Here is a 25590-nt window from a genome sequence, read left to right as displayed (position 1 = left end):
AATACACTTGCATATTCCTTGCAGAAGACATGTTGAGAAACAAAAGGATCTCGAAGTTCAGGTACACAAATCATTAAAATTAATGACATACACTGATAACGGGTTTTAAAAAAAGCATAGAATTGAAAAGAAAAATTACATAAATTTGTCCAAAATTTAAGTTAATCATATTTAAAGTGATGTAAATATTTTTGGTCTCCATATTACCAGAAGCGTATAGAAGCCTATGTGGTGGTAGTGGTAGATGCAAGAGTACAAATACAATTTATTGAGTATAACTGCAGTGAAGCCATGCTCTTTATTTGAATAAGATGCTTTCAGACAATATTGATTATGACAGTAGTATCACACTGCAATCTCTTCTTGTGACAATAATATGTTAATAAAGTAGTTCATCTTATTAGGCACAGTCGTTGTAGACATGAGTATATCAAAAGACAAGAAAAACATGTTATATTCAATGCAGGACACAGTTTGTTACACATTAATCTGATACACCATATAAAAGCAATTGCAAAAATATATTCAATTTCAGATGCTTCTGCGACTGCACAGATTGCATCCTAATGGCCCATAGGGCAGTTAAGAGTCAACTACATTGCTGTGGGTATGGAGTTACATGTAGATAAAACCAGGTAAGGATGGCAGTTTCCTTCCCTAAAGAACATCAGTGAAGCAAATGGGTTTTTCCTAACATCAACATTGGTTTCATGACTTTACTATCTGCCGTGGCAGGATTCAAACCCACATGTCTGGATCATTACCTGGGGTCTCTGGATTAATAGTCCAGCAATGCTACTACTAAGCCATCACTTCATCGTGTAAGCCAATGGCATTGCAAGCCCAACTGGTAAATTTAAATTATATTCATAATACGTTCCAGGTCTTTTAACCAATGTTATCCCGCACCCTTTCTCATGCAGTATAAATTGTTAATCGCTTTTGTATTTGGTAATCTTGAGCTTCTGTCCTAACGAGTTCAAGACCAAAAGCTTCAACAGCGTTTACGATTCAAGTTCCCAAGAGGATCAACAGTAAAGAAAGATGTAGCCTTTAAAATGTACCTTTTCACAGCCTCAGGGTTTCTACACTTGGACTTTTGCAAAGTGCAACTGGTATCCGATGACTGAATACAACCATAACAACAATTTATATTTACATAATATCTTCAACACAGTAAAACACCCCAGGGTATTTTACAAAACCATAATAAAATATCACAACACCAGGTTATAGTCCAACAGGTTTATTTGAAAGCACTAGCTTCCGAGGCACTGCCTCTTCATCAGGTGATTGTGATATTTTATCAGGAAGCACGACCACCTGATAAAGAGGCAATGTCTCGAAAGCTAGTGCTTCCAAATAAACCTGTTAGACTATAAACTGGTGTTGTGTGATTTTTAACTTAGTCCACCCCAGTCCAACACTGGCACTTCAAAATCATGATAAAATATGGCACAGATCCACAAAAGACATTATGTTAGATGACCAAATGAGCTAGGTTTGAAGGAGTAAAGGAGGAAAATACAGAAGAGAGTTGGAAAAGGGCTTCAAAGGAATTTCTAAGCTTTGAGCCTAGGCAGTTAAAAGTATAGTTACCAATGGTAGACAGATTAATGTCAGGAACATTCAAGATGCCACAACTAGATGAACACAAATATCTTGTAGGTTTGTCATTCTGGAGAAAATTATAGTGCTTTTGGAAGCATTATAGAGGGTATTGAATGTAAGGATGAGAATTTAGAAACTAAGGAGTTGCTTGACCAGTATCCAATCTACATCAGGGAACACAAGGGTCAAAGGGGGAAAAGATTTCCTGTGAATTAAAACAAAAGGAGCAGAGGAATTTAGATTATCTCAAGTTAACAGACAGTTGAATGTTGGATATCAACCAGATGTGCAAAAGAGTTAATTCTAGAGGTAACAGAGCCATAAATTGGGGTGGCATGGTGGCTCAGTCGTTAGCACTGCTGCCTCAAAGTGCCAGGGACTTAGTTCGATTCTGGCTTCGGGCAACTGTCTGTGAGGACTTTGCTCATTCTATCCATGTCTGCTTGGGTTTCTTCCAGGTGCTCCAGTTTCCTCCAAAAGCCTAAAAATGTGCAGGCTGGGTGAACTGGCCATGCCTAAGTGCCTATAGTGTTCAGGGATGTCTAGGACAGGTGCATTAGTCAGGAGAAATGTAGGGTAGTAGAATAGGGACAGTGGGATACTGTTCAGAGGGTCGGTGTGGACTTGTTAGACCAATTTTCCACACTGTGGCGACTCTATGATAAAATGTGGGTTTCAGTGGTAGATGCAAAGTTGGACAATGTTATGGACATGGAAAATGGCAGTCTAGTTGAGGGCTTGAATATATGACTCAAATCCTTTTTCGGGTTTGAAGGTGATGGCAAGTTTGCAAACAAATTGGTTTAGAGTCAAGACTGGTATTAAGAGATAGAGTCAATTCTGAGAGAACGGAGTTGGAAGGATAACTGAAAACAATCATTGTAATTTTCCAAATAGTCAATTACAGGTAATTTCTACTCATCCAGTGCTGGATGTCACAACCAGCTTGATAACAACAGTGGTGGAGACTCAGTTTGTCATAATTCATACTTGCTTTACTATGAACAACCTTTTGATTTGAGAGCATTATATATAATGTTCACTATAGCAATATTTATATTTATTTCTAAGTCCTGGAAGAGAAACATTTGACTAAGGAACCAAGGTGAACGGCTAATTGAAAGAATTGACATAGAGGAAATGTTGAGATGAAAGCATTGAAAATATTATCAATCAAGAAATATTCTTTTAAGTATTAACGAATTATTGCTTTTCAGGTCTGTAAGAGGAAACTAATCCTGTGGAAATTGAAGAGCTCCATTGTCCTTAGGAAACACCAAAGTGTAATAGGGGATGTTATTGCTCTTGATTTCAAATTGATGGGAATGGAAGAAAAATGCTTATGTTGGATGGTGCATGGCAAGTTAATAAAGTTGCTACAGATCTCTTTGGTCTCATATAACAGCAACTGTTATTATTTTTCCGTCAGTTCACAGGAAGCATCTCCATTTACTTTGCTATGATGAACATGCCGGTAGCTGTGGGCATTACTACTTTGTCCATTTGAGGCACCATTATGCTGTTTGCCACAAGCTTGTAAAAATGTCAAAAACACTGGCATAAATACAATACCATGAACAGCACCAAAAAATATAACAAGAAACATGATCTTAAAAAATGTTCTAAATATGTAACTACCTGCAATAGACAACACTGCAACACCCAGAATAGTTGAAAGAGCCCCCTGTAGAATGGGATAGCCAAGGGTGTATAGCACATCAATGGCTCGCTCATTGGCATTTGTTTTATCATTTGAAACAAATGCATATGTAATATGAGCTGTAAAATCCACAGAAAATCCAATACAAACGACCAGATTAATCATAGATATGGAATCCAAGTTGACACCCCAGAAAGCCATAAAGCCAGCCACACCCACTAAAACAGATGCAATAGCAAATGTTACCCATAAAGAACAAACTGGATTAGGTACTAATAGTAAAGAAATGACCAACATAGCAATAGCTGCTATAATTACATTCTGGACTGTATTGGTCACTATCACAAGAAATTGATCAAAATAGATGAATGCTGGATGATACACAAGTAAAGGGATTCTACACTCATTTGTCAAGTTTCTTAATTCAATCAACATATTTTTTTGATCAAACGGATCACTGGCATTCACAATTTGAATGAAAAATCGTGAAGCTGTAATACTCATATTATCTTCTGACAGCTCAATATCTTGTTGAAATGAAGAGACAAACTTAAACAATTTAGGTAAATTTCCAATGAATGTAGTCTTCTCCCTTATACCTATTGACATCTTTTTAGAATAGTCAATATACACACGAAGCCAGGACTCGGACAGTTCAGGATCTACATACGAGTTGTTTTCCAATCTGTCCATGCAGGTTTCAATTTCTTCTTGAACACTGGAATCCCAATATTTCACAGAGTCAGTAACAGTAACCATGACCCGTGGTCCATATTTTGAGAAAAAATTACTTTCGTCATCATAGAACTTAATCAAATATGAATCATCAAAAGCCAGATTTCTGAGATCAATTCCTTCTTTGATGTGTAAACAGCCATAAATACTGCCAGTTAAATATCCAACATACAGGAGCACCACAATTGCCTTGGTCCATTGATTTGTAAGGAATGGTCCATAGTATTTCTTAAAGAAAAAATAAACTTTGAGTTCTGATTCTGTACCCAAGTCCTGATCGTATGTCCCACCTACACAACATAATCCATGGAATTTGGATTCTCCTGGTTTATGATCTTCTTCAACCTTTCTGAATGTCAACCAATGCTTATTACTGGCTTCTCTTCTCCCGTTCAATGCAAGGACAGCTCCAAAAAATGTAACATTGTAAATGAAGCACAATAGAACAGTTGTGCCTGTGTAAACACAGAATGACTGCACAGATCGAAAAGGTGTCATAATGCCAATATAAAAGGCCAAAACATCAGTTAGAGTGGTGATTGTAATAGAGATGGCTGCTTCAGCATAAGTCTCTGCCAGACGATCTTCAATTCTACTATGCACTTGTGTCTTTTGCCAACTGGCGAGCATAATAAACATATCATCCACGCCAATACCTGCAGATTCAAGTGTAATGTAAAATAAGTCTGTCAATTTGTTCAGCTTTTACATTTTCAAATTCCCGTCTAAATCATTTACTATCTATACTTGGAAATATGTTGCCATTTATTCTGTGTTACTAGATCAAAATTCTGAAATTCCCTTCCTATTGTCATTTTGGTCTACCTAAACCAATGGGATTGCAACAACAATTCATCACCACCTACTCAAGGGCAACTAAGAAGTGCAATAAATGCAGAATCAGTCAAAGACACCCACAGCTGATGAGCGAATAAAAAAATTTTTCTTTTTGCGTTCATGATGTATACTTGAATGTGGAACACTTTGTGAAACAATTACACTGAGCACTAGTACTGAGTGTTGGTGCATGGTTTGCTAATTAGAAGGGAACAGTGATAAAAGAGGAAGACTGAACCAACTTATACATAATTAAAGATTGCAACATCTCTTGTTCTTTAGAAGTGCTACATCACACCTTTGCTTATTACTAATACCAGTGAACAGATAATCCATTCACAAAATTTCCATGTATACCCCAGCATTATTCCATTAGGAATAAAATATATTGAAGGTATTTATTACACTGTACTGAATATGAAAACTTGCCTCCACATTTTTAAAGCATGTAGAAATGGATCCATAATTTTAGAATTATTTTGAAGAGATTTTATCCTGTTGTAGTCTTGTGACAGAAATGCATCTATCTTCTTGCCTTTCACAAGGTCTGGAGGAAAAGCCAGGAATGGGGATCTTTCCAGCTGCTCAAACTAGATTCATGATAATTATGCATCTGTCCTTTCTAATAGTCCAACAGGAGAACTGTGCTCTTTAAGTACAGCAGTTTAATACCTAACGTTATATACCACTACGCCTGATGGCTAAACAGAAATCATCATTAATAAAGAGCATGGTTAATGTGACTGGTGACTTCACCTGAGACAAAGACTAAGTGAGTGAAACTGGGAATTTGGTGCAAAGTGAGAATTCACTTCAAAGGAGAACAGGGATGTTTTAAGGTTTATTCCAAGAAGTAAGCTATCCAGAGTGAGAAATAAATAGGAGAGGATAAAAGACACAACTCAAGAGGCCCACTTTTGAAGGGCTTTTGCCCGAAACATTGATTTCCTGCTCCTCGGATGTCGCCTGACCTGCTGTGCTTTTCCAGCACCACTCTGATCTAAACTCTGGTTTCCAGCATCTACAGTACTCACTTTTGCCTACTTACTGTGAGTCCAGTGGTGGTAATGTGATATGAGTGCAGGGAAATGCAGATATTGTGGCACATCAGGTTACTGAACACTTGAGCCAGGAGGCAGTTACATCCCTACACTATGCAATATAAATTTGCATTGAAGATATGACTGAAAATTAGGCAGGTATGGGGACTTGGGGGATTGCATTCATGGAGCCTTGGTCCACAGAACTGTCCACCAATTACGAGATTCTTGCAAGCTGTGCTGACAATTGTAGAGATTGCAGTAAGCAAGAGAAAACTGACCGTAACACCATTTCACAGGAAGTCATTTCAATGGGGGTGATGAAATAGAAATATAGTAATCATTGGGGACATGATAATTAGGATAGATTCAGTTCTTTGCACCTGAGAGATACGTGAAAGCTGTATTGTCTGTGCAGTGCCAGAGTTAAGGAAATCTCTTTAGGGCTGGAGAGGAATGTGAGTTATCATTGATACTAATGACACTGATAGGACTATATAATTGATGTTTTAGAGTTGATGGTTTTGTTGCTTTGGGTTGGATATTAGATAGAGAGAAACATTTGTGAATAAGCCTGGGGTTTATGTAGTATGAATAAGTTATAACAGCTATGCTAGTTGACATAAATACTGTGTGCTAAAGATTAATTAAAGATAACCTAAAGGTTATTATTTGCTAAGTTCATCTGTAAGTGGAGATTATATGCATGCTAAGTTATAGCTAAGTACTAATGTTGCTGCCATGTATCTTTTGTATAATGGGTTTTAGTCACAAGCAATGAACAGAATGCTGTCAGGTTGCAATGTACAGTACTACCAATTTATTATTACCAAAAATATCTTTGGAACCTACCAGAACAAAATTTACGGAGAAGCCTACCTAACAAACAATGATAATTCACATGTTGTTGAGATGATACTGACCTAGAATCAGAAAGGGTGCATTTGCAGTATTGATGGCAAATGACATTCCACAAAAGAGTAGCAATCCAAAGCCAGTAAGCACAGCTAATCCAGCTGATATAACTCCCATAGCAGCAACCCAGATCTTATTTTTCACACAGTCAAGCCTGAAAATAAGCAACATATCTTCAGTAAAGTAACAAGCTTTTACATTTCTATTAAGTATTTATGGAAACAAACATATGCACCAAGTTCCATACAAATTAATTTTACCTCATACAAGACAAGATGGAAAAGGATATTGATAGCAAATATGTTACAGAAAAAAGAGGAATGATTCTTTTGGAAGTTTTCTCAAATTCTTCTTGCCTTGAGACGGAAGTAAAATGTGAAACCTGGAAGTAGTTAAAATAGATGTTATTTACACACGATGAACAAGTAACAACATCCTTATGAATGTACAACAACAATTGAAAAGATTCCTTTGTCCATTCATACAATCTTCCAACACAAAAAGGAAGCCATTCAGTGTATTCAATGACTTGAATCCAACATTATGTTTGATATATTGTATATGATGGGCATTTATATATTGTGATACTGGAATGTTTACAAGTGAGTCCTAAAGTTGTCGAGGATCAGAGTCAATGCATGGATGGATCTTACTGCGTAGTGTGTGCCTGGAATTGGGCAGTCAGAAAGGGCATGGAAAAACCAAATGACAAAAGAACTGAGCATTTGGCACAAAAGAGAGCCTATTGGAGGACAAAATGCCAATTAACTTCAAACACTATTCATATTTACTGGTAAAATGAGTGCTGCTCATAAATCTGGCTCTACAGCCTAACAGACCATATTCAGTTCCCAAGTGATGTACAGTCCATTATCTCCTGACATCTGTAGTATTATGGCATGTTAGTAATTAATAATTATTAATTCATAATTTTCAACAATTTTGGAAACCATTTTTAACAAATTTATATATTTTGCATAGAATTTGCAGCACAGAAATGGGAGTTGTCCCAGATAGCATGGGTTAGTGTTCAAGCTCCACATTGCTACTTATAGAGGCAAGGTTTTGATCAGGAGTAGTCAGCCAGGCCTCCCTTGTCAGAGGGAAGTCATTCCTAACAAATCTGATTGCCACCTTGAGAAACTCAATCAGGTGCATAGATGAGGGTCACACAATTGAAGTTGTTTACATAGATTTCAGCAAAGCCTTTGACAAGGTCCAACATGGGAGACTCTAAATGAGGTAAAAGCACACAGGATCCAAGATAACTTGGCAAGATGAATCCAAAACTGGCTTAATGGTAGAAGACAGAGGGTGGTGGTAGAAGGCTGTTTGTGTGACTGGAAGCTGGTGTATAGTGAAGTAACACAGGAATCAGTGCTGAGTTCCTTATTGTTCATGGCATTTATAAACGATATAGATGAAAATGTAGGAGGAATGCAAATGAGAGGAAGATTGGCCAGGTAGTTAATACCAAGTAAGAAAGTTTTAGCGTACAGGAAGAATTGGATATGTTGGTCAGATGAGCCAGATAGAATTCAATCCTGAAAAGAATGAGGTAATGCATTTTAGAAGAAATAACAATATAAGGAAGTATTCAATGAAACCTAGGACACTAGGAAGATCGGAGGAACAGAGGGATCCGAGGGTGCTTGTCCACAGATCCCTGAAGGCGGCTGGATAGGTTAATAGGAGAGTTAAAGGCAAGCGTCCCAAATGTCTTCTAGTCAGTCATGGCATAGATGATCAGAGCAAGGAGGTTATATTGGAATGAAAGTTTGTTTAGGCCATAGTTGAAGGACAGTTTGCAGTCCTGGCTGCCATACTATAGAAAGGATATGATTGCACTGAAGGGGGTGCAGAGAAGAATCACCAGGATGTTGCATTGGGTTGGAGCATTTCTGTTCTAAAAAAAAACCCAAGCCTATCTAACCTCTCTTCAAAGCTGAGATGGTAGAGGGGTGACCAAATTGAGGCACATAAGATATATAGGGAATGGATAGGGTGATAAGAAGTAGCTGTCCCCCTTAGTAGAAGGGTCAATAACGAGGGGAATAATTTTAAGATGAAGGACGAGATTGAGAGGGTATCTGAGGAAAGGATTTTTCACCCAGAGGTTGGATTGAATCTGGAATGCACTGCCAGGGAGGGAGCAGTGGAGATGGTAAACCTCATGGCCTTTAAAAAGTACATGGATGAGAACTTGAAATGCCATAACATTCAAGGCGATGGGCCAGGTGTTGCAAGTAGAATTAGCACAGATAGGTCTATGGACTGAAGAACCTCACTCTATGAACATCCTCCATTTTGGGTTTCAGAGTTTGATCAACAAATGGCACCCATAATGGTACAGCTGCAAGGCTGAAAGCTCTTTGGATAAAATCAGTCTTAAATCATCATCTGACCATCTCATGAATGTGCAGAACAGAGAGGAAATGGGATCATTTCATGCAGAAAATGATTGTAGAGGTAGTGGATGAGTTGGTTATCACCTTCACAAATTCTGCAGTTTGTGAAACAGTCCCACAGATAGTGGGGTTACATTTGCCACCCTCCAATTTAAATACAGTGGGAGGAAGAAAACAGGAAATTATAGACTATTTTGTGCTTTATCAGCTTGAGTCTATGAGAAAGAATGTGATAAAAGGACACTTGGAAAATTTCAATATGATTACTTAAAGGCTGTGAATGCCAGAATGCAGAAAAGGTTTATGAGAAAATTTCCAGGGATGACACACTTCAGTTATGAGGAAGGTTTGAAGGTTTGAAGAAACTTGCATTATTTTCCTTTGAGAGGAGAAGGCAAACAGGAGACTTGAGAGAAGTTTTCAAATTCAAGAATCTAGAAAGAATGGACCGGGAGAAGTTGCTCCCACTTTTGCAGATCAAGAACCAGAGAGCATAGCTTTATGGTGTTTTGCACAAAAAAAAAATGAGGTGCTAAAAAATGTTTTCACTCAGCAAGTAATTAAGGTCGGGAATGCACTGCCAGGAAATCTGAAGGAATCAAATTCAATTGAGGGAATTGTTTTCTGTTTAAATAAATACAACATGCAGAGGTTTGGGGAAAAGGCTGGAGATTAGCACAAAGTTAAAATACTCCAAGCTAATGCTGACACGAGGAGTTGAATGGCTTCCTTCTACACCACAACAATTCTGTGACGCTATGAGTTCAACATCAACTGATGATAGGGAAATCATAGACATAGACATAAAGATGTACAGCATGGAAACTGACCCTTCGGTCCAACCCGTCCATGCCGACCAGATATCCCAACCCAATCTAGTCCCAGTTGCCAGCACCCAGCCCATATTCCTCCAAACCCTTCCTATTCATATACCCATCCAAATGCCTTTTAAATGTTGCAATTGTATCAGCCTCCACCACTTCCTCTGGCAGCTCATTCCATACAAATACCACTCTCTGCGTGAAAAGATTGCCCCATAGGTCTCTTTTATATCTTTCTCCTCTCACCCTAAACCTATGCCCTCTAGTTCTGGACTCCCCCACCCCAGGGAAAAGACTTTATTTATTTATCCTATCCATGCCCCTCACAATTTTGTAAACCTCTATAAGGTCACCCCTCAGCCTTCGAAGCTCCAGGAAAAACAGCCCCAGCCTGTTTCAGCCTCTCCCTATAGCTCAAATCCTCCAACCCTGGCAGCATTCTTGTAAATCTTTTCATGTTTGACAAACTGACCGGAGTGGTTTTTCTTTCAGGGCATAATTAGTAGAATAGATGATCAAGGACGAATGATGTGGTGCATTTGAATAATCAGAAAACTTTGAGAACTGACATTCAAGGTTTGTATGCAAAACTAAAGCGCACATAGTTGGAGTTAAAGTACTGGCATGGATTAAGAATTGGTTAGCAAACGGGAAACAGAAAGTAGCAATAAGTGGGTGTTTTCCAGAGCAGAATGTATCAATTAGTGAAGTCACACAGGTTCACTGCATGGGGCACAGCAATTCACCGTATCTACTGTGCCAATAATTTGGATGAGGGAATCAAATGTCCAGGTTTGCTGACTACACAGAAATAAGAGGAAACAAGAATGGGGAGGAGAAAGTGAAGAGGCTGTAAAATAATTTAGTTATATTGAGTGAGTGGGCAAATACATGAAGTTGTCTATGTTGGTAGGAAAAACAATGAAAACAGAGTACTATGTAATTGGTAGATTTTGATGCTCAAAGGGACATGGGTGAACTTGCACATCACTGATTGAAAGCAAGCATGCAAATACCCCACGAGCAGTTAGGAAAGCAAATGTTACACTGGCCTTCATTGCAAGAGGGTTTGAGTACAAGAGCAATGAAGTCTCACTGCAACTGCATTGGGCCTTGGTGAGACCACACCTAATGTACTGCATGCAGTTTTAGTTTCCTTACTGAAGGAAAGTATAATTGACAGAAATAATGCAGTGAACGTGTGCCAGACTGATTCCTGGGATGGCAGGTTTATCATACAAACAGATTGGGTTGACTGACCACTTGCAGCGAAGCTAAGAGTCATAGAGTCTTGGTCCAAATCATCTATACTGACCAGATAATCTAATCCTATTTGCCAGCACTTGGCCCATATCCCTCTAAACCCTTCCTATTCATATACCCATCCAGTTTCCTTTTAAATGTTGTAATTCCACCAGCCTACATCACTTCGTCTAGCAACTCATTCCAAACACGCAGCACCCTTGGCAGGAAAAGGTAGCCCCCCAGGTCCTTTTTGAATTTTTCCCCTCACCCTAAACCTACACCCTCTGGATACCCCAACCCCAGGGAAAAGACCTTGTCTATTTACCCTGTCCTCATGATTTGAGAAATTGCTTTGCATGGTGGATTACTTTGTCAAGTATGCTATTTACTAACACAATAAAGACTGTACTGCAATAATACAGCATGTGCAGAGCTTTGATGTATCCCTTAAAGGTGTAAGGCACTCTAGCTTACAAAGACATCATAAAAAGGCATCATATGTTCCCTAGCAATAGGAACTTGCAGATACAACTGAAATAAGGACTGATCTCTCATAAATCTGGCTATTATCACATGAATTATGGATTGGCCATCCAGGCTTTGACATCTATTCGGATCATGCTGCAAGGTCAAATTCTACTGGGACAAGAGAGGGAATTCTCCAAGTGATAACCTGCGTACTTTAAATCCTTACCTCAATACGAGATGAATTTGTAAGGTCCATTGGGAATTCACGAAGAAACTTTTCAATCCACAGCAAACTGAGTCTCTTATATGCTTCATCATCTTCTCTTAAAGGATAATGTAACTTTAAAGCTTTTGCCATTTTTATAATAGTTCCATTTTCATCTAATTCAACACCACCCACTGTACTAGCAATAAAAGCATGATTTGCTATTGGGTAAGAAATATTGGTACTCTCAACAAGGTGAGGATCATAGTGTAGCAAAGCTAAGACTGCATTTGAGAAACAAGTGTTTGCTGTTTTTGCACAAAGATTATAATAATTGTAGGCTGTGCCATTGTCAATAATTTGAAAGTCTTTGATTTTCTTATCAAGAAACAGAATCTCTTCAAATGCTACTTTTGTTAGAACGTTGCCATCTTTTGAAACAGCAATCAAAGAAGCAAATGTCCCCTCTGTATAAAGTCTCTGTCTGGAGAAAAATTGAGAATCATTGGTTGGAAAATGCTCTTTAATAAATTCTCTCACTGACTTTGCTGGTCCATTAATGGGTGTGAATTGATCCTCTATGTTATTGCTTTCATTTTCAGCAAAGAAACAAAATCCTGCCCCGAATCCTCCAGAAACGAACAGAGGAATCAACAAGAACTGCCAAGGGTTCTGACCAACACAAGTTCCCAGTTTTCTGAAGGCTCTACAAAGAGGTTTTTCAATACAATCCGTCTGATACCAAGCCATGATAAGAACAGAACTGGGGTTCCAAGGTTTTCAATTCAACAAATTCATTATTCTGAAAGACAAAGACAGAAACAATGATTAAAAACTGATTTTAACAAAATGGGTTATGGCATGTAATGCATAAAACCTGTCCAGTACAAGTTGTGATTCAAATTAGAAATGTTTGTATTGAAAGATTACTCAGCAGTCTGTCCACTTATGACTGGGTCCAATTTGGTAAAAAGAGTAAAGAACAAATAAAGCGTTGACATTGAAGTGCATCAACAACAACTTGTATTTATATAGCATTATTAATGTAGGTAATTCTCCTAAGAAGCTTCACATAATTCACCTACCAAAACATAACACCAAACTACATTGGGATCAAAACATTGTCAAAGAAGGAGTGTCTAAAGAAAGCTCTTAAGAAGGAAGTGGAATGGCGGCTAGGTTTAACATAAATTTAAGATGCTATAACATAGGAGGTGCATACGGTCTCAAAGCTCCAGAACATAAGTACAGGAGTAAGTCATTCAGCACTCAAGCCTGTTCCCACATTCAATAACATCCTGGTAGATCTGTGGCCTAACCCCATACATCTGCCTTTGGCCAATATCGTTTAATGCTTAACAAAATGTTATCCATTTCAGATTTTAAAATTACCAACTGATCTAGCATCAACTTCTTTTTTGGAAGAAAGTTGCAAACTGCTACCATGTGTGTATAGAATGCTTCCTAAGATCTCTCCTGAACGATCTGGCCCTACGTTTTAAACTATGCCCAGCAGTTCTAGAATCTCCAACCAGTGGAAATAGTTTATCTTTTTCTAACCTGTTCTTTCTTGTTATTATTTTTAAGAGTTTGATCAGATAATCCCTTAACCTTCTAAATTCTAGAGAAAACAGACTTAAATTTGTATAATCTCTCCTCATAACTTAACCTCTGAAGACCAGGTATCAGTCTTGTAAAACTACCCTGTACTCTCTCAAAGGCCAGTTTATCCTTCCTAAGGTGTGGTGCCCAGATCTGTTTACCGTACAGTTGGTTCTGATATAACACAATAGTTGCATTCCCATACGACCTGCGTTATTAGAAAATTACTTAATAGCAACACCTTTTAAACTAATGGGGGCCAGAATCACCAATACAGGTAAGGAAAGTTTGCGCTCTATAAATGGTCTAAATTTTTCAATCACGTTATAGCGAATTTACATTGAAGAAACAAGCATTATAGCAGAACTGACTGTATTCCAACTGGAGTCTAACCAGGGCTTTGTAATGCTGCCAGATAACGTCTGCATTCTTAAACACCAGTCCTCTAGATTTCAAGGCCAGCATTCTATTGGCCGCCTTGATTATTTTCTGCACCTCTTTGTGGCATTTTAAAGATCTATGATTGTAAACACCCCCATTCTGTTTGGACTTCCACTGTATCATATCATCTACAAAGTACTCTGATCTATCCTTTCTTCTGTCCAAAATAACCTTACACGTGCTTATATTGAAATCCATCTGCCATAGTTTTGTTCATTCACCTAGTCTATCAATGTTCCTTTGTAATTATATAAGATCATCTACACTATCTGCACTGCTGCCTAACTTTGTGACATTAACAAATTTGGATATGTGACTTACTATGCCATTTTCCAAGTTGTTAATGAAGTACAAATAATTAAGCCCCTATCACAGATCCTTATGGGATAATACTAGTCTATCCTGCCAATTTCAGTATCTACCTATTATCCCTACTTTCTGTTGCCTGTCACTCAAACAAATTGCCAGCCATGTCAGTAATTTGCCCTCAATTCCATGGGCTTCTACCTTAGTTAACAGTCTCTTATGTGGGACTTTACAGAAGGCATTTGATAAACAACACTCAGACATTCCCCTGCCCACTAACTAAGTCAGCTCTTCAGAAAAATTCAAAGACGTTTGTCAGATATATCCTCCATGTCACAAATCCATGCTGGCTCTCCCTGATTAATTGAAAATTTGTGAGATGTTCAATTACCCTATCCTCGATTATGGCCGCCAACACATTTCTCACCACAGACATTAAGCCAACTGGTCTGTAATTTCCTAGGTTTTCTCTTTTGCCCTTCTAATATATAGAGATATACACAATTTTCCAATTTAGAAGGATGATTCCTGAAACTTGGGAACTCTGAAAGCTTTTAATTAGAGTTTCCGCAATGTGCTCCCCTACTTCTATTAACATATTCAGATGGAAACCATCAAGTCTTGGGGATTTGTCACTCATTAGTTTAATTAATTTCCTCATCATCAAATGTTTTATTTATGTTAATTTTATTCATTTCCTTTCCCCAAACCATTATTAATTTCCTTGCGAGCTCCAGAAAGCCATTGTCCTTTTCTACCATAAATACTGAAGCAAACATATTCTAACATAGAGACACAGACATACAGCACAGAAACAACCCAATCAGTCCATGCTGAACATAATCCAGTCCTACATGCTTGCTCCTGGCCCATATCCCTCCAAACCTTTCCTATTCATGTCCTTATCTAAGTGTCTTTTAGTGTTGTAACTGTGCCCCAATCCACCACTTCCTCAGGAAGTTCATTCCACGCGCAAACCACCTTCTGTGTAAAAAAAAAGCTCCCATTTCTTTTTGAAATCTTTCTCCTCTCAACTTAAAAAATATGCTCCCTCAACTTGAAATCCCTAATCCTTGGGGAAAAAAACCCATCTACTATTAACTCTATCTATACCCCTCATGATTTTATAAATCTCTGGTAGGTTACCTCTCAACCTCCTACGCTTCAGTGAAAAGGTGCCTGCCTATTCAGCCTTTCTTTGTAACTCAAACCTTCCATACCCAGCAACATCCTGGTGAACCTCTTCTGAAGCCTCTCCAGCTTAATATCCTTCCTATAACTCAGCATGTCTACCATTTCCTCAAAGTCATTGACAATATCCTCACTTTCAGTCTTTCATGAGCCAACATTAATCCTGATCACTTGGTTTCTGTTTACGTAACTATGGAATTTCTTATTAATTTTGATGTACCTTTTGAAGTTTCTTTTCACGATCACTTTTAGTAACATTTGTAAGCTATTTTCATGGCCCTTTGCAGCAAGCCTGCTTGTATTCAACAAGTACACGGCTAAATCATATAAATCCCACTTTGCCATTTGATCCCCCAATTCCACTGATTCCATGAGTTCCCAAGAACTTATCAATCTCATTCCTCAATATGATGAATGACTGAGGAACAGAAAAAAAAAGGATGGAGAACAAAATATGGACCAGGAGTCACATGCTTTGGAGGATCTGAAAGCAAGGATAAGGAATTTTAAATCAGAATGTGGCTGGCTTGTGGCCAATGCAATTACAAATGACAAAGTTGACAAATGAACAGAATTTGAGGTGAGTTATAAAGCAGGTAGCAGAGTTGTGGTTGATTTCAAATTTATGAAGAATGGAAGGCCAGATGCTGATCAGGACATCACCGGAATAGTCAAGTAAAAGCATGAATGAAGTCTTCAGTTGCAGATAAGTTGAAACAAAGACAGAATCGGAGCTGTTATGGAGGTGAAAGTTGGTAGCCTTGATGGAGTGTATTTGTAGATGGAGCCTCATCTTAGGGTTAAACAAAATTTTAGAAGATGTGAATTCACTGGTTCTGCCTCATAAATTAGAAGGAAAGTGATATAGCTCACGGCTGGGGAAGAGTGTTTGTGGCAGCGACTGATGGTAATGGTTTTAGTCATTCTGAAATTTAGTTGGAAGAAAGATCTGTTCATTCAGAACTGAACGCTGGATAAACAATATGACAACTCAAAGAAAGTGGAAGGTCATGAAAGATAATGGTATGTTAGTGCTGGGTGTCCTATGTGGGAATTCATCTTTTCAGAAGCTGCCACCAAGGAGCAGAAAGTAGATGAGAAATAGGAGGGGACCATGAATAGAGCTTATAGATTTCCAGAGGTAATATTGCAGGAGAAAAGATTGCAGATGATCCTCTGATTATGATTGAATAAATAAGAATGGAACAAGCCAACGTAATCCAATTCAGCTGGATGACAGAGGAGGAGAGGCTTTAGAGCAGGATAGTGTGGTTATCCATGTCAAAGACTGCAGATCATCGAGGATGATAAGGGAAAAAATGTTTACCATAGTCACACAGAATATCTCTTATGACTTTTATTAGGGTCATGGACTAGAAAGCATGGAGTTTTAAAAAATAAATCTGTTTCAAAATCGAGATGAGACAAAGATTCTACTGAGGGTATGAGTCTGCGGAATTCTCTTCCTTAGCTGGATCATTCAAGGTGGATTTTTTTAATAGACAAGGGAGTCAGAGGTTATGGGGGACAGACGGGGAAATGGAATGGAGACCACAATCAGGTCAGCCATGATCCCATAACACATTCCTGCTTAGTTTTGAATCTTCTTCAGTTTGGTGCCACATTCAAATCATTGATATGTGTTGTGAACAGCAGGAGCCCAAGTACTGATTCTTCCAGTACCACATTAGACATAGTTTTCCAACATAAGGATAACTCATTTATTCATACCCTACATATTATGCCTGTTATCCAATCCATAATCCACACCAGTACATTACCTCCTATACAATGTGCTTTAATTTTACCTTCCAGCATATTGTGGTGGGCTTTTTCAAAAATCTTCTGAAAATCCAAAATGTACAACATCCATAACCCCCTTTATCTTTATAAAATACCAATAAGTTTGTCAAACATGATTTTCCATTCACATATCCAAGGTGACTATGCCCCAACAGATCATTTTTAAGTTCCATTTATCACATCCTTGATATATTCTAGCATTTCCCAACTCCTGACATTAGGTTGTCAGGTCTGTAGATCCACTTTTTTTTCCATTGCTATTTCCTTCAATGGGGCATCATTTGTAAGTGTTCAAATGGCAGGAATCATTCTAGATTATGTAGACTTTTGCAAGATGATTACTAATGCATCAACTATTTCTATAGCCACTTCCTTCAACAGTTTGGGACAATAATTATCAGGTCCTGGGAACTTATCAACTTTCAGCTCTCTCAATTGCTTTAACATAACCTTCTTACTAATATCAATTCCTTAAACTCCTTATTCTCCCCAGTCACTTGGATCTCTAAATCTGGGAGATTTCTTGCATCTTCCCTCATGAAAACAGACACAAATAAATAATGTTGTTTTTCTGCCATAATATAAATTCTCCTGACCCTTTATTAAATGGACACACATTTGTCTTAGTTAAACATTTCCTTCTCACATGATCGCTGAAACTTAGAGTCAATTTTTATGTTTTTTTGCTAGGTTATATTTGTGTTCTATTCTTCCTTTCCTTATCAGTTTCTTGGTCCTCCTTTGTTATATTCTAAAAATTTCACAATCCTCAGATTTGGGACATTTTATATGCTTTTCCTTTTGGATATTTTCCAATCAACCTGTTCAGAGATATTATTACATCTCGAGAGCAGATAGAACTTGAACTTAGGCCTCCTGATCCAGAGGTAGTGACATTATCACTGTTCCATAAGAGCCCCTTTAATCGTATGCAATTCTTTTGTTGGCCAAAGTGGATTGACCTTTGATGCAATGTAAAGTTGCTGCAAGTCAAGTAATAGTCCTTTTGAGCCTGTCCATTGCCTACGCATAATCATGTGTTTTAATACATTTTTCCAATCCAGCTCAGCCAATGTATTCATCATACTTTCAGAATTTCTCTTATTCAAATTCAATACCCTTGCTTTATATTAAGTAAGTCAGGCAGCATCTAGGGAACAGGAGAATCGACGTTTCGGGCATTAGCCCTTCTTCAGGAATGAGGAAAGTTTGTCCAGCAGGCTAAGATAGAAGATAGGGAGGAGGGACTTGGGGGAGGGGTGTCGGAAATGTGATAGGTGGAAAAAGGTCAAGGTGAGGGTGATAGGACAGATTGGGGTGGGGGCGGAGAGGTCGGGAAGAAGATGCAGGTTAGGGAGGCCGTGCTGAATTTGATGGATTTGACTGAGACAGGCTGGGGGGAGGGGAAATGAGGAAACTGGTGAAATCCATAGATCATAAACTTGATTGCATTTTTTGCAGAAGTCACAAAGATGATGGACGGCAGGGTGGTGGATATTGTCTACGTGTACTTTAACAAGGTCTTTGACAAGGTCCCTCATGGTAGGCCGGTACAAAGGTGGGATCCATAGTGAGCTGGTAAGATGGATGCAGAACTGGCTTGATCATAGAAGACAGAATAGCAGTGGAAAGGTGTTTTTTTAGACTAGACATTTATGACCAATGGTATGCCAGTGATCAATGCCTGGAGTCCTGTTATTTGTAATAAATGATTTGGTGGAGAACATAAATAACCTGATTCTTAAGTTTGATTTGGTGAGATGCAGATAATGAAGAGGATTGCCAGAGGATACAACAGGATACAGGTAGGCTGGAGATTTGGCAGATGAAAAGAAAATGGCAGATGGAATTTACTTCAGACAAATGCAAGGTTATGTATTTTGAAAGGTCTAATGTAGGAGGGCCCATTGTAAATGGTAGAACCCTTAGATGCATGAACATAAGTAGGGAGCTAAGCATACAAGTTCACAGTTCCCTTAAAATGGCAACACGAGTGGATAAAGTGGTCAAGAAGGCATAAGGCATAATTGTCTTCTTTGATCAGGTCATAAGAGTATAAAATCTGGCAAGCTATGTTTCAGCCTTTTAGTTAGGCCACATTTGGAATAATATATAGAATTCAGGTTGTCACATTACCAGAAGGGTATGGAGGCTTTGGAGACATTACAGAAAAGGTTTATCAGGATGCTGTCTGGTTTGAAGGGTTTTAGCTATAAAGAGAGAGTGGAGACTTAACAGGGGTAGGTGAGGGACAACCTAATAGAAATATAGAACATAGAACATACAGCACAGAACAGGCCCTTCAGCCCACGATGTTGTGCTGACCATTGATCCTCATGTATACACCCTCAAAGTTCTGTGACCATATGCATGTCCAGCAGGCTGCTGGCAACACATTCCATGCTCTCACAACTCTCTGTGTAAAGAACCCGCCTCTGACATCCCCTCTATACTTTCCTCCAACCAGCTTAAAACTATGACCCCTCGTGTTAGCCATTTCTGCCCTGGGAAATAGTCTCTGGCTATCGACTCTATCCATGCCTCTCATTATCTTGTATACCTCAATTAGGTCCCCTCTCCTCCTCCTTTTCTCCAATGAAAAAAGGTCTGAGCTTAGTCAACCTCTCTTCACATGATAAGCCCTCCGGTCCAGGCAGCATCCTGGTAAACCTCCTCTGAACCCTCTCCAAAGCATCCACATCTTTCCGATAATAGGGCGACCAGAACTGGATGCAGTATTCCAAGTGCAGTCTAACCAAAGTTTTATAGAGCTGCAACAAGATCCTTAAACTCAATCCCCCTGTTAATGAAAGCCAAAACACCATATGCTTTCTTAACAACCCTGTCCACTTGGGTGGCCATTTTAAGGGATCTATGTACCTGCACAACAAGATCCCTCTGTTCTTCCACACTGCCAAGAATCCTATCCTTAATCCTGTACTCAGCTTTCAAATTCAACCTTCCAAAATGCATCACCTCACATTTATCCAGGTTGAACTCCATCTGCCACCTCTCAGCCCATCTCTGCATCCTGTCAATATCCCGCTGCAGCCTACAACAGCCCTCTATACTGTCAACGACATCTCCAACCTTTGTGTCATCTGCAAACTTGCTGACCCATCCTTCAATCCCCTCATCCAAGTCAGTAATAAAAATTACAAACAGTAGAGGCCCAAGGACAGAGCCCTGTGGAACACCACTCACCACAGACTTCCAGGCAGAATATTTTCCTTCCACTACCACTCGTTGTCTTCTGTTGGCCAGCCAATTCTGTATCCAGACAGCTAAGTTCCGCTGTATCCCATTCCTCCTGACCTTCTGAATGAGCCTACCATGGGGAACCTTATCAAATGCCTTCCTGAAGTCCATATACACCACATCCACAGCTCGACCCTCATCAACTTTTCTAGTCACATCCTCAAAAAACTCGATGAGGTTTGTGAGGCATGACCTGCCCCTCACAAAGCTGTGCTGACTGCATTTAATCAGGCCATGCTCTTCCAGATGGTCATAAATCCTATCCCTCAGAATCCTTTCTAACACCTTGCAGACGACAGACGTGAGACTTACTGGTCTGTAATTGCCGGGGATTTCCCTATTTCCTTTCTTGAAGAGAGGAATTACATTTGCCTATCTCCAGTCCTCAGGGACGACTCCAGTGGAGAGCGAGGATGCAAAGATCTTCGCAAGTGGTGAAGCAATTACATTTCTCGTTTCCCAAAGCAGCCAAGGACAAATCTGTTCCGGGCCTGGCGACTTATCAATCTTAATGTTTGACAAAATTTTCAGCACATCAGCTTCCTCTATCTCTATCCATTCCAGCATGCACACCTGCTCTTCAAAGGTTTCATTCACTACAGTTTGTTTCTTTCGTAAAGAAGCAAAAAACTCATTTAGGGCTTCCCCTACCTCCTCAGACTCCACACACAAGTTCCCTATGCTATCCCTGATTGGCCCTACTCTTTCTTTGACCATTCTCTTATTCCTCACATAAGTGTAAAATGCCTTTGTGTTCTCCCTAATCCGTTCTGCCAAGCCTTTCTTGTGCCCCCTCCTGGCTCTCCTCAGACCATTTTTGAGCTCCTTCCTCGTCTGCCTGTAATCCTGTAGAGCTGAGCTTGACACTAGCTTCCTCCACCTTATGTAAGCTACCTTCTTCCTTTTGACGAGAAGCTCCACCGCTCTCGTCATCCAAGGTTCCTTTATCTTACCCATTCTTGCCTGTCTCAGAGGGACATATTTATTCATCACTCGCAACAACTGTTCCTTAAACAGTCTCCACATGTCTATAGTGCCTTTACCATGGAACAATTGCTCCCAGTCCATGCTTCCTAACTCATGTCTAATCGCATCATAGTTTCCTCTTCCTCAATTAAATATCCTCCCATTTTACCTAATCCTCTCCTTCTCCATAGCTATGTAGAATGTGAGGCAGTTGTGGTCACTATCACCAAAATGCTCTCCCACCACAAGATCTGATACCTGCCCCGGCTCGTTTCCGAGCACCAAGTCTAGAACGGCCTCTCCCCTCGTCAGCCTGTCAACATACTGAGTTAGGAAACCCTCCTGAACACACCTTACAAAAACAGCTCCATTCAACTCTTCTGCTCGAAGGAGGTTCCAATCAATATTGGGGAAAGTTAAAGTCACCCATTACAACAACCCTACTACGTCCACACTTTTCCAAAATCTGCTGACCTATGCTTTCTTCAATCTCCCTGCTGCTAATGGGGGGCTGTAGTAAACCCCTAACGAGGTGACTGCTCCCTTGCTGCTCCTAATTTCCACCCTAACTGACTCAGTAGGCAGATCTTCCTCGACAATGGAAGCTTCTGTAGCTGTGATACCCTCTCTGATTAGTAGTGCTACACCCCCTCCTCTTTTTCTCCCCTCCCTATTCTTTTTAAATGCTCTAATATACAAAATATACAAAATGAAGACAGGTATGGATAGTCAGAATCATTTTCCCAGGATAGAAATGTCAATTACTATGGGACATAAGTTTAAGATAGAAGGGGGAAAAGTTTAAAGGAGATGTGAGAGGCAAGGTTTTTTTTTTAAAACACAGAAAATTGGAAGGGGCTAGCATGTGCTGCCTGAGGTGGTGGCAGAAACAGGTACAATAGCAATATTTAAGGACTAAATGGCCTTAACCTGTGCTGTACAGTTCTTTGTGTACATTGGGAAGACATTTAGTGTGAAAGTGAGGGCTGCAGATGCTGGAGATCAGAGCTGAAAATGTGTTGCTGGAAAAGCGCAGCAGGTCAGGCAGCATCCAAGGAACAGGAGAATCGACGTTTCGGGCATAAGCCCGAAGACATTTAGTGTTACAAGGTAAACACAAATTATCAAATTAACATTGGGTGAACATCTCATAGGTTGTACTTTAAATGGCCAATGCAGTCAAGATGGATCCCAAACATGTATTAGCAATACTGTGTGTTAATGAATCTCATTAAAACGGATTCCTGTTCTTGGTTTTCAAAGATCAAGCTTTGCAACACCTACAGAGTATCTCCATCTCGGACCATCTTAACAACTGTTCATGTCTTAATAGTTCAATCTTCTCCAAAGAATGAGTGCCTCAGGACTCATTATCAGAACAACTTCAGATTTTATCAAACTGCTAACTTCAACCAAACTAGTGAATTTCTCTAAGCTCAGATTTTTTTCACAATTGCGTCAATCAAATATTGCTTGTGGTTTTCTTCACTAGGTAAAAGGATTCAAGACATTTAGTGTTACAAGGTAAACACAAATTATCAAATTAACATTGGGTGAACATCTCATAGGTTGCACTTTAAATGGCCAATGCAGTCAAGATGGATCCCAAACATGTATTAGCAATACTGTGTGTTAATGAATCTCATTAAAACGGATTCCTGTTTTTTTCTTCACTACAATTAGCTGCACTTAGCCAGCAATGATGGGTCGCATGACTTCTTTTAGCCCTCACTTATTTCACAGCGGAGTCACCACTCCCTGGAACTTCTCCTGAGCCCTAACTGCCTGAAGTTTGCTTACAGCAGTACTTGTGCTGATAAGACTCACTTCTGCCTCAGCAGTTTCCAAGTTCTAAGCTGCAACTAATCTGTTCCAGAAAATACACACCCAGAAAAGCTGAAAGCAGTAAACTTTCAGGGAAGCTCCACTAGCGCCATGACAACTTAACCTGCTTTGAGCTATGCTTAACCTGACCTCACTGAATGTAGCAAATGTACTTTAACTCCCAAAACAATCTTCTTGTACTGTCATTACTACAAGTGTGCAGACACCATGTGAGCAAGCCCACCTTTCTAGCTGTTAACTTCTTAAAAGGTAGTGATCATATTGTTTTAATATATTTTTATCACATTTTCATATTAAGCAAATGAGTAAGTGAGGAATATAATGTGGGAAAATATGAGGTTATTCACTTTGGCAGGAAGAGTTTAGGAGATGAATATTATTTAAAATGTAGAAAAACTGCACAACACTGCACAACAGAGGAATTTTGTGCATAAATCACAAAAAGCAACCATTAACTTCAGCAGGTATCAGAGAAGACAAATGGAAAGTTGGCCTTTATTTGAAAGGAAATGGAACATAATAATAGGAAAGTCTTGCGAAAACTATGCAAGTCAGATCAAAGCTGGAATATTGTTAACAATCTTGGGCCTATTATCTAAGGAAAGATGTACTGGCATTGGATGCAGTCCAGAGAAAGTTCACTTGGCTCATTCTAGGTATGGAGAGAAGACAAATGGAATAGGTTGAGCCTGAAGTCCAAAAGAATGAGATGTGGATCTTATTGAAACACAAGATTCTTAGGGGCATGACACGGAAGGTTGCTTCCACCTGTGGAAGAGTCTAGGACCAGAGGGCATAATTTCACAGTAAGTGGTAGGCCATTTAAGACAGAGATGATGAGAAATGTCTTCTCTCGCAGAGTAGTGTATTTGTGGAATTCTTTACCACAGTGGGCTGTAGAAGCTGGGTCACTGAGTATATTCCAGGCTGAAATAAACAGATTTTTAATCAGTAAGGAAATCAAGGTTATGGGGAGAGAGCAGGAAAGTGGAGCTGGGAATGATCAGATCAGCCATGATCTCGTGGGTGAAGTTGACTCGATTGGCTCAATCGCCTGCTTCTGCTCTTACATCTTATGAAACTAGGCTCTAAATTTAAACAAATACCAAACTTCAAAGGAAATTATGAAGGAATGAGGGGCTGGGCTGGCTGTAAAAGACTTGGTAACTTGATTTAAAAGCATGAGAATGGATTGGCAATGGTTAATATCCAAGGAAAAACTACATGCGTTGTAACATTTATACATTCCTTTTAGGCGAAAGAACACAACTGTGAAAATGGCTCACCTGTGGTTAACAAAAGAATTTAAGAACAGCGTTAGATCCAAGGTCGTTTGCTGATGCTACAAAAAAGGCCCTCATTGTCAGGTATGCTTTTTTGGTTGCAACCATTCTTTTTTACTACCAGGATGTTTCACAAAGGGCAAATATTTTTGATTGCATAATAACAGCCTTCCGCCGGTGTTCTTAGTGGACTGGGAGCAGTTTAGAATTCAGCAAAGGAGGACCAAGAGATTGATTAAGAGGGGAAATATAAAGTAAGAGAGTAAACTTTCATGGAAAATAAAAGCAAACTGTAACAGTTTCTATAAGCATGTAAAAGGAAAAAGTTTGGTGCAAACAAATGTAGGTCTCTTACAGTCTGAATAAGAACAATTCATAATTGGGGGCAGGAAATGGCTGAGTAATTAAACAAGTGCATTAGTTCTATCTTCCCAGAAGACACAAATTGCCTTCTTAGAAATGCTACAGAAGCAAATGTCAAATGGGAAAGAAGCATTTAAGGAATTCATATTAACATTTTATAAGTGTCAGAGAAATTATTAGGATGATATGCTGATAAATCCCAAAGGCTAATAATCAACATCCCAGGGAACTAAAGAAGGTGGCCATGGAAATAGTGGGTAAACTGGTCATCATTTCCAAACCTCTGAAGATTCTGTACAGGCTGGGCAGATTGCAGGGTGGCAAATGTAACACAAACTATTTTTTTTAAAAGGAAAAAGAGGGAGAAAACAGGGAATTACAGTTCACTTTGTTTAATATCAGTAGTAGTAAAAGTACTGGCAATTATTATAAAGGATGAGATCACAGGACACCCAGAACATACCAATGGGATTTATGAAAGGAAAATAGTATTTCACAAACCTGCTGGAGTTTTTTGTGAGGGTGCAGCTAGTAGAATAGAGGAAGGCAAAACAAGAAACTTGATACAGTTTCACATAGTTTAGTGT

The 25590-nt window shown here is 39.1% G+C and overlaps 1 protein-coding gene across 2 annotated transcripts in view; it reads right to left on the bottom strand.

Moving 5' to 3' along the window:
* Positions 1 to 279: 279 nt before the first annotated feature.
* Positions 280 to 25590, bottom strand: part of LOC122550057 (patched domain-containing protein 3-like) — a 49207-nt gene continuing 23896 nt past the window's right edge. For both annotated transcript variants that reach the window (XM_043690523.2, XM_043690521.2), the window contains 4 exons: positions 11967 to 12747; positions 7059 to 7180; positions 6807 to 6952; positions 280 to 4662 (listed from right to left, as the gene is read on the bottom strand). In XM_043690523.2, coding sequence (XP_043546458.2) covers positions 3026 to 4662; positions 6807 to 6952; positions 7059 to 7180; positions 11967 to 12695 — 2634 coding nt within the window. In that variant the 5' untranslated portion in view covers positions 12696 to 12747 and the 3' untranslated portion in view covers positions 280 to 3025. The remainder of the gene's footprint in view (positions 4663 to 6806; positions 6953 to 7058; positions 7181 to 11966; positions 12748 to 25590) is intronic.

Source organism: Chiloscyllium plagiosum, unplaced genomic scaffold (assembly GCF_037043375.1).
Source record: "Chiloscyllium plagiosum isolate Xiang-an unplaced genomic scaffold, Cpla_swu_hap1 HiC_scaffold_5, whole genome shotgun sequence".
Classification (NCBI taxonomy): Eukaryota; Metazoa; Chordata; class Chondrichthyes; order Orectolobiformes; family Hemiscylliidae; genus Chiloscyllium; species Chiloscyllium plagiosum.
This window is presented reverse-complemented; position numbering and strand designations above follow the sequence as displayed.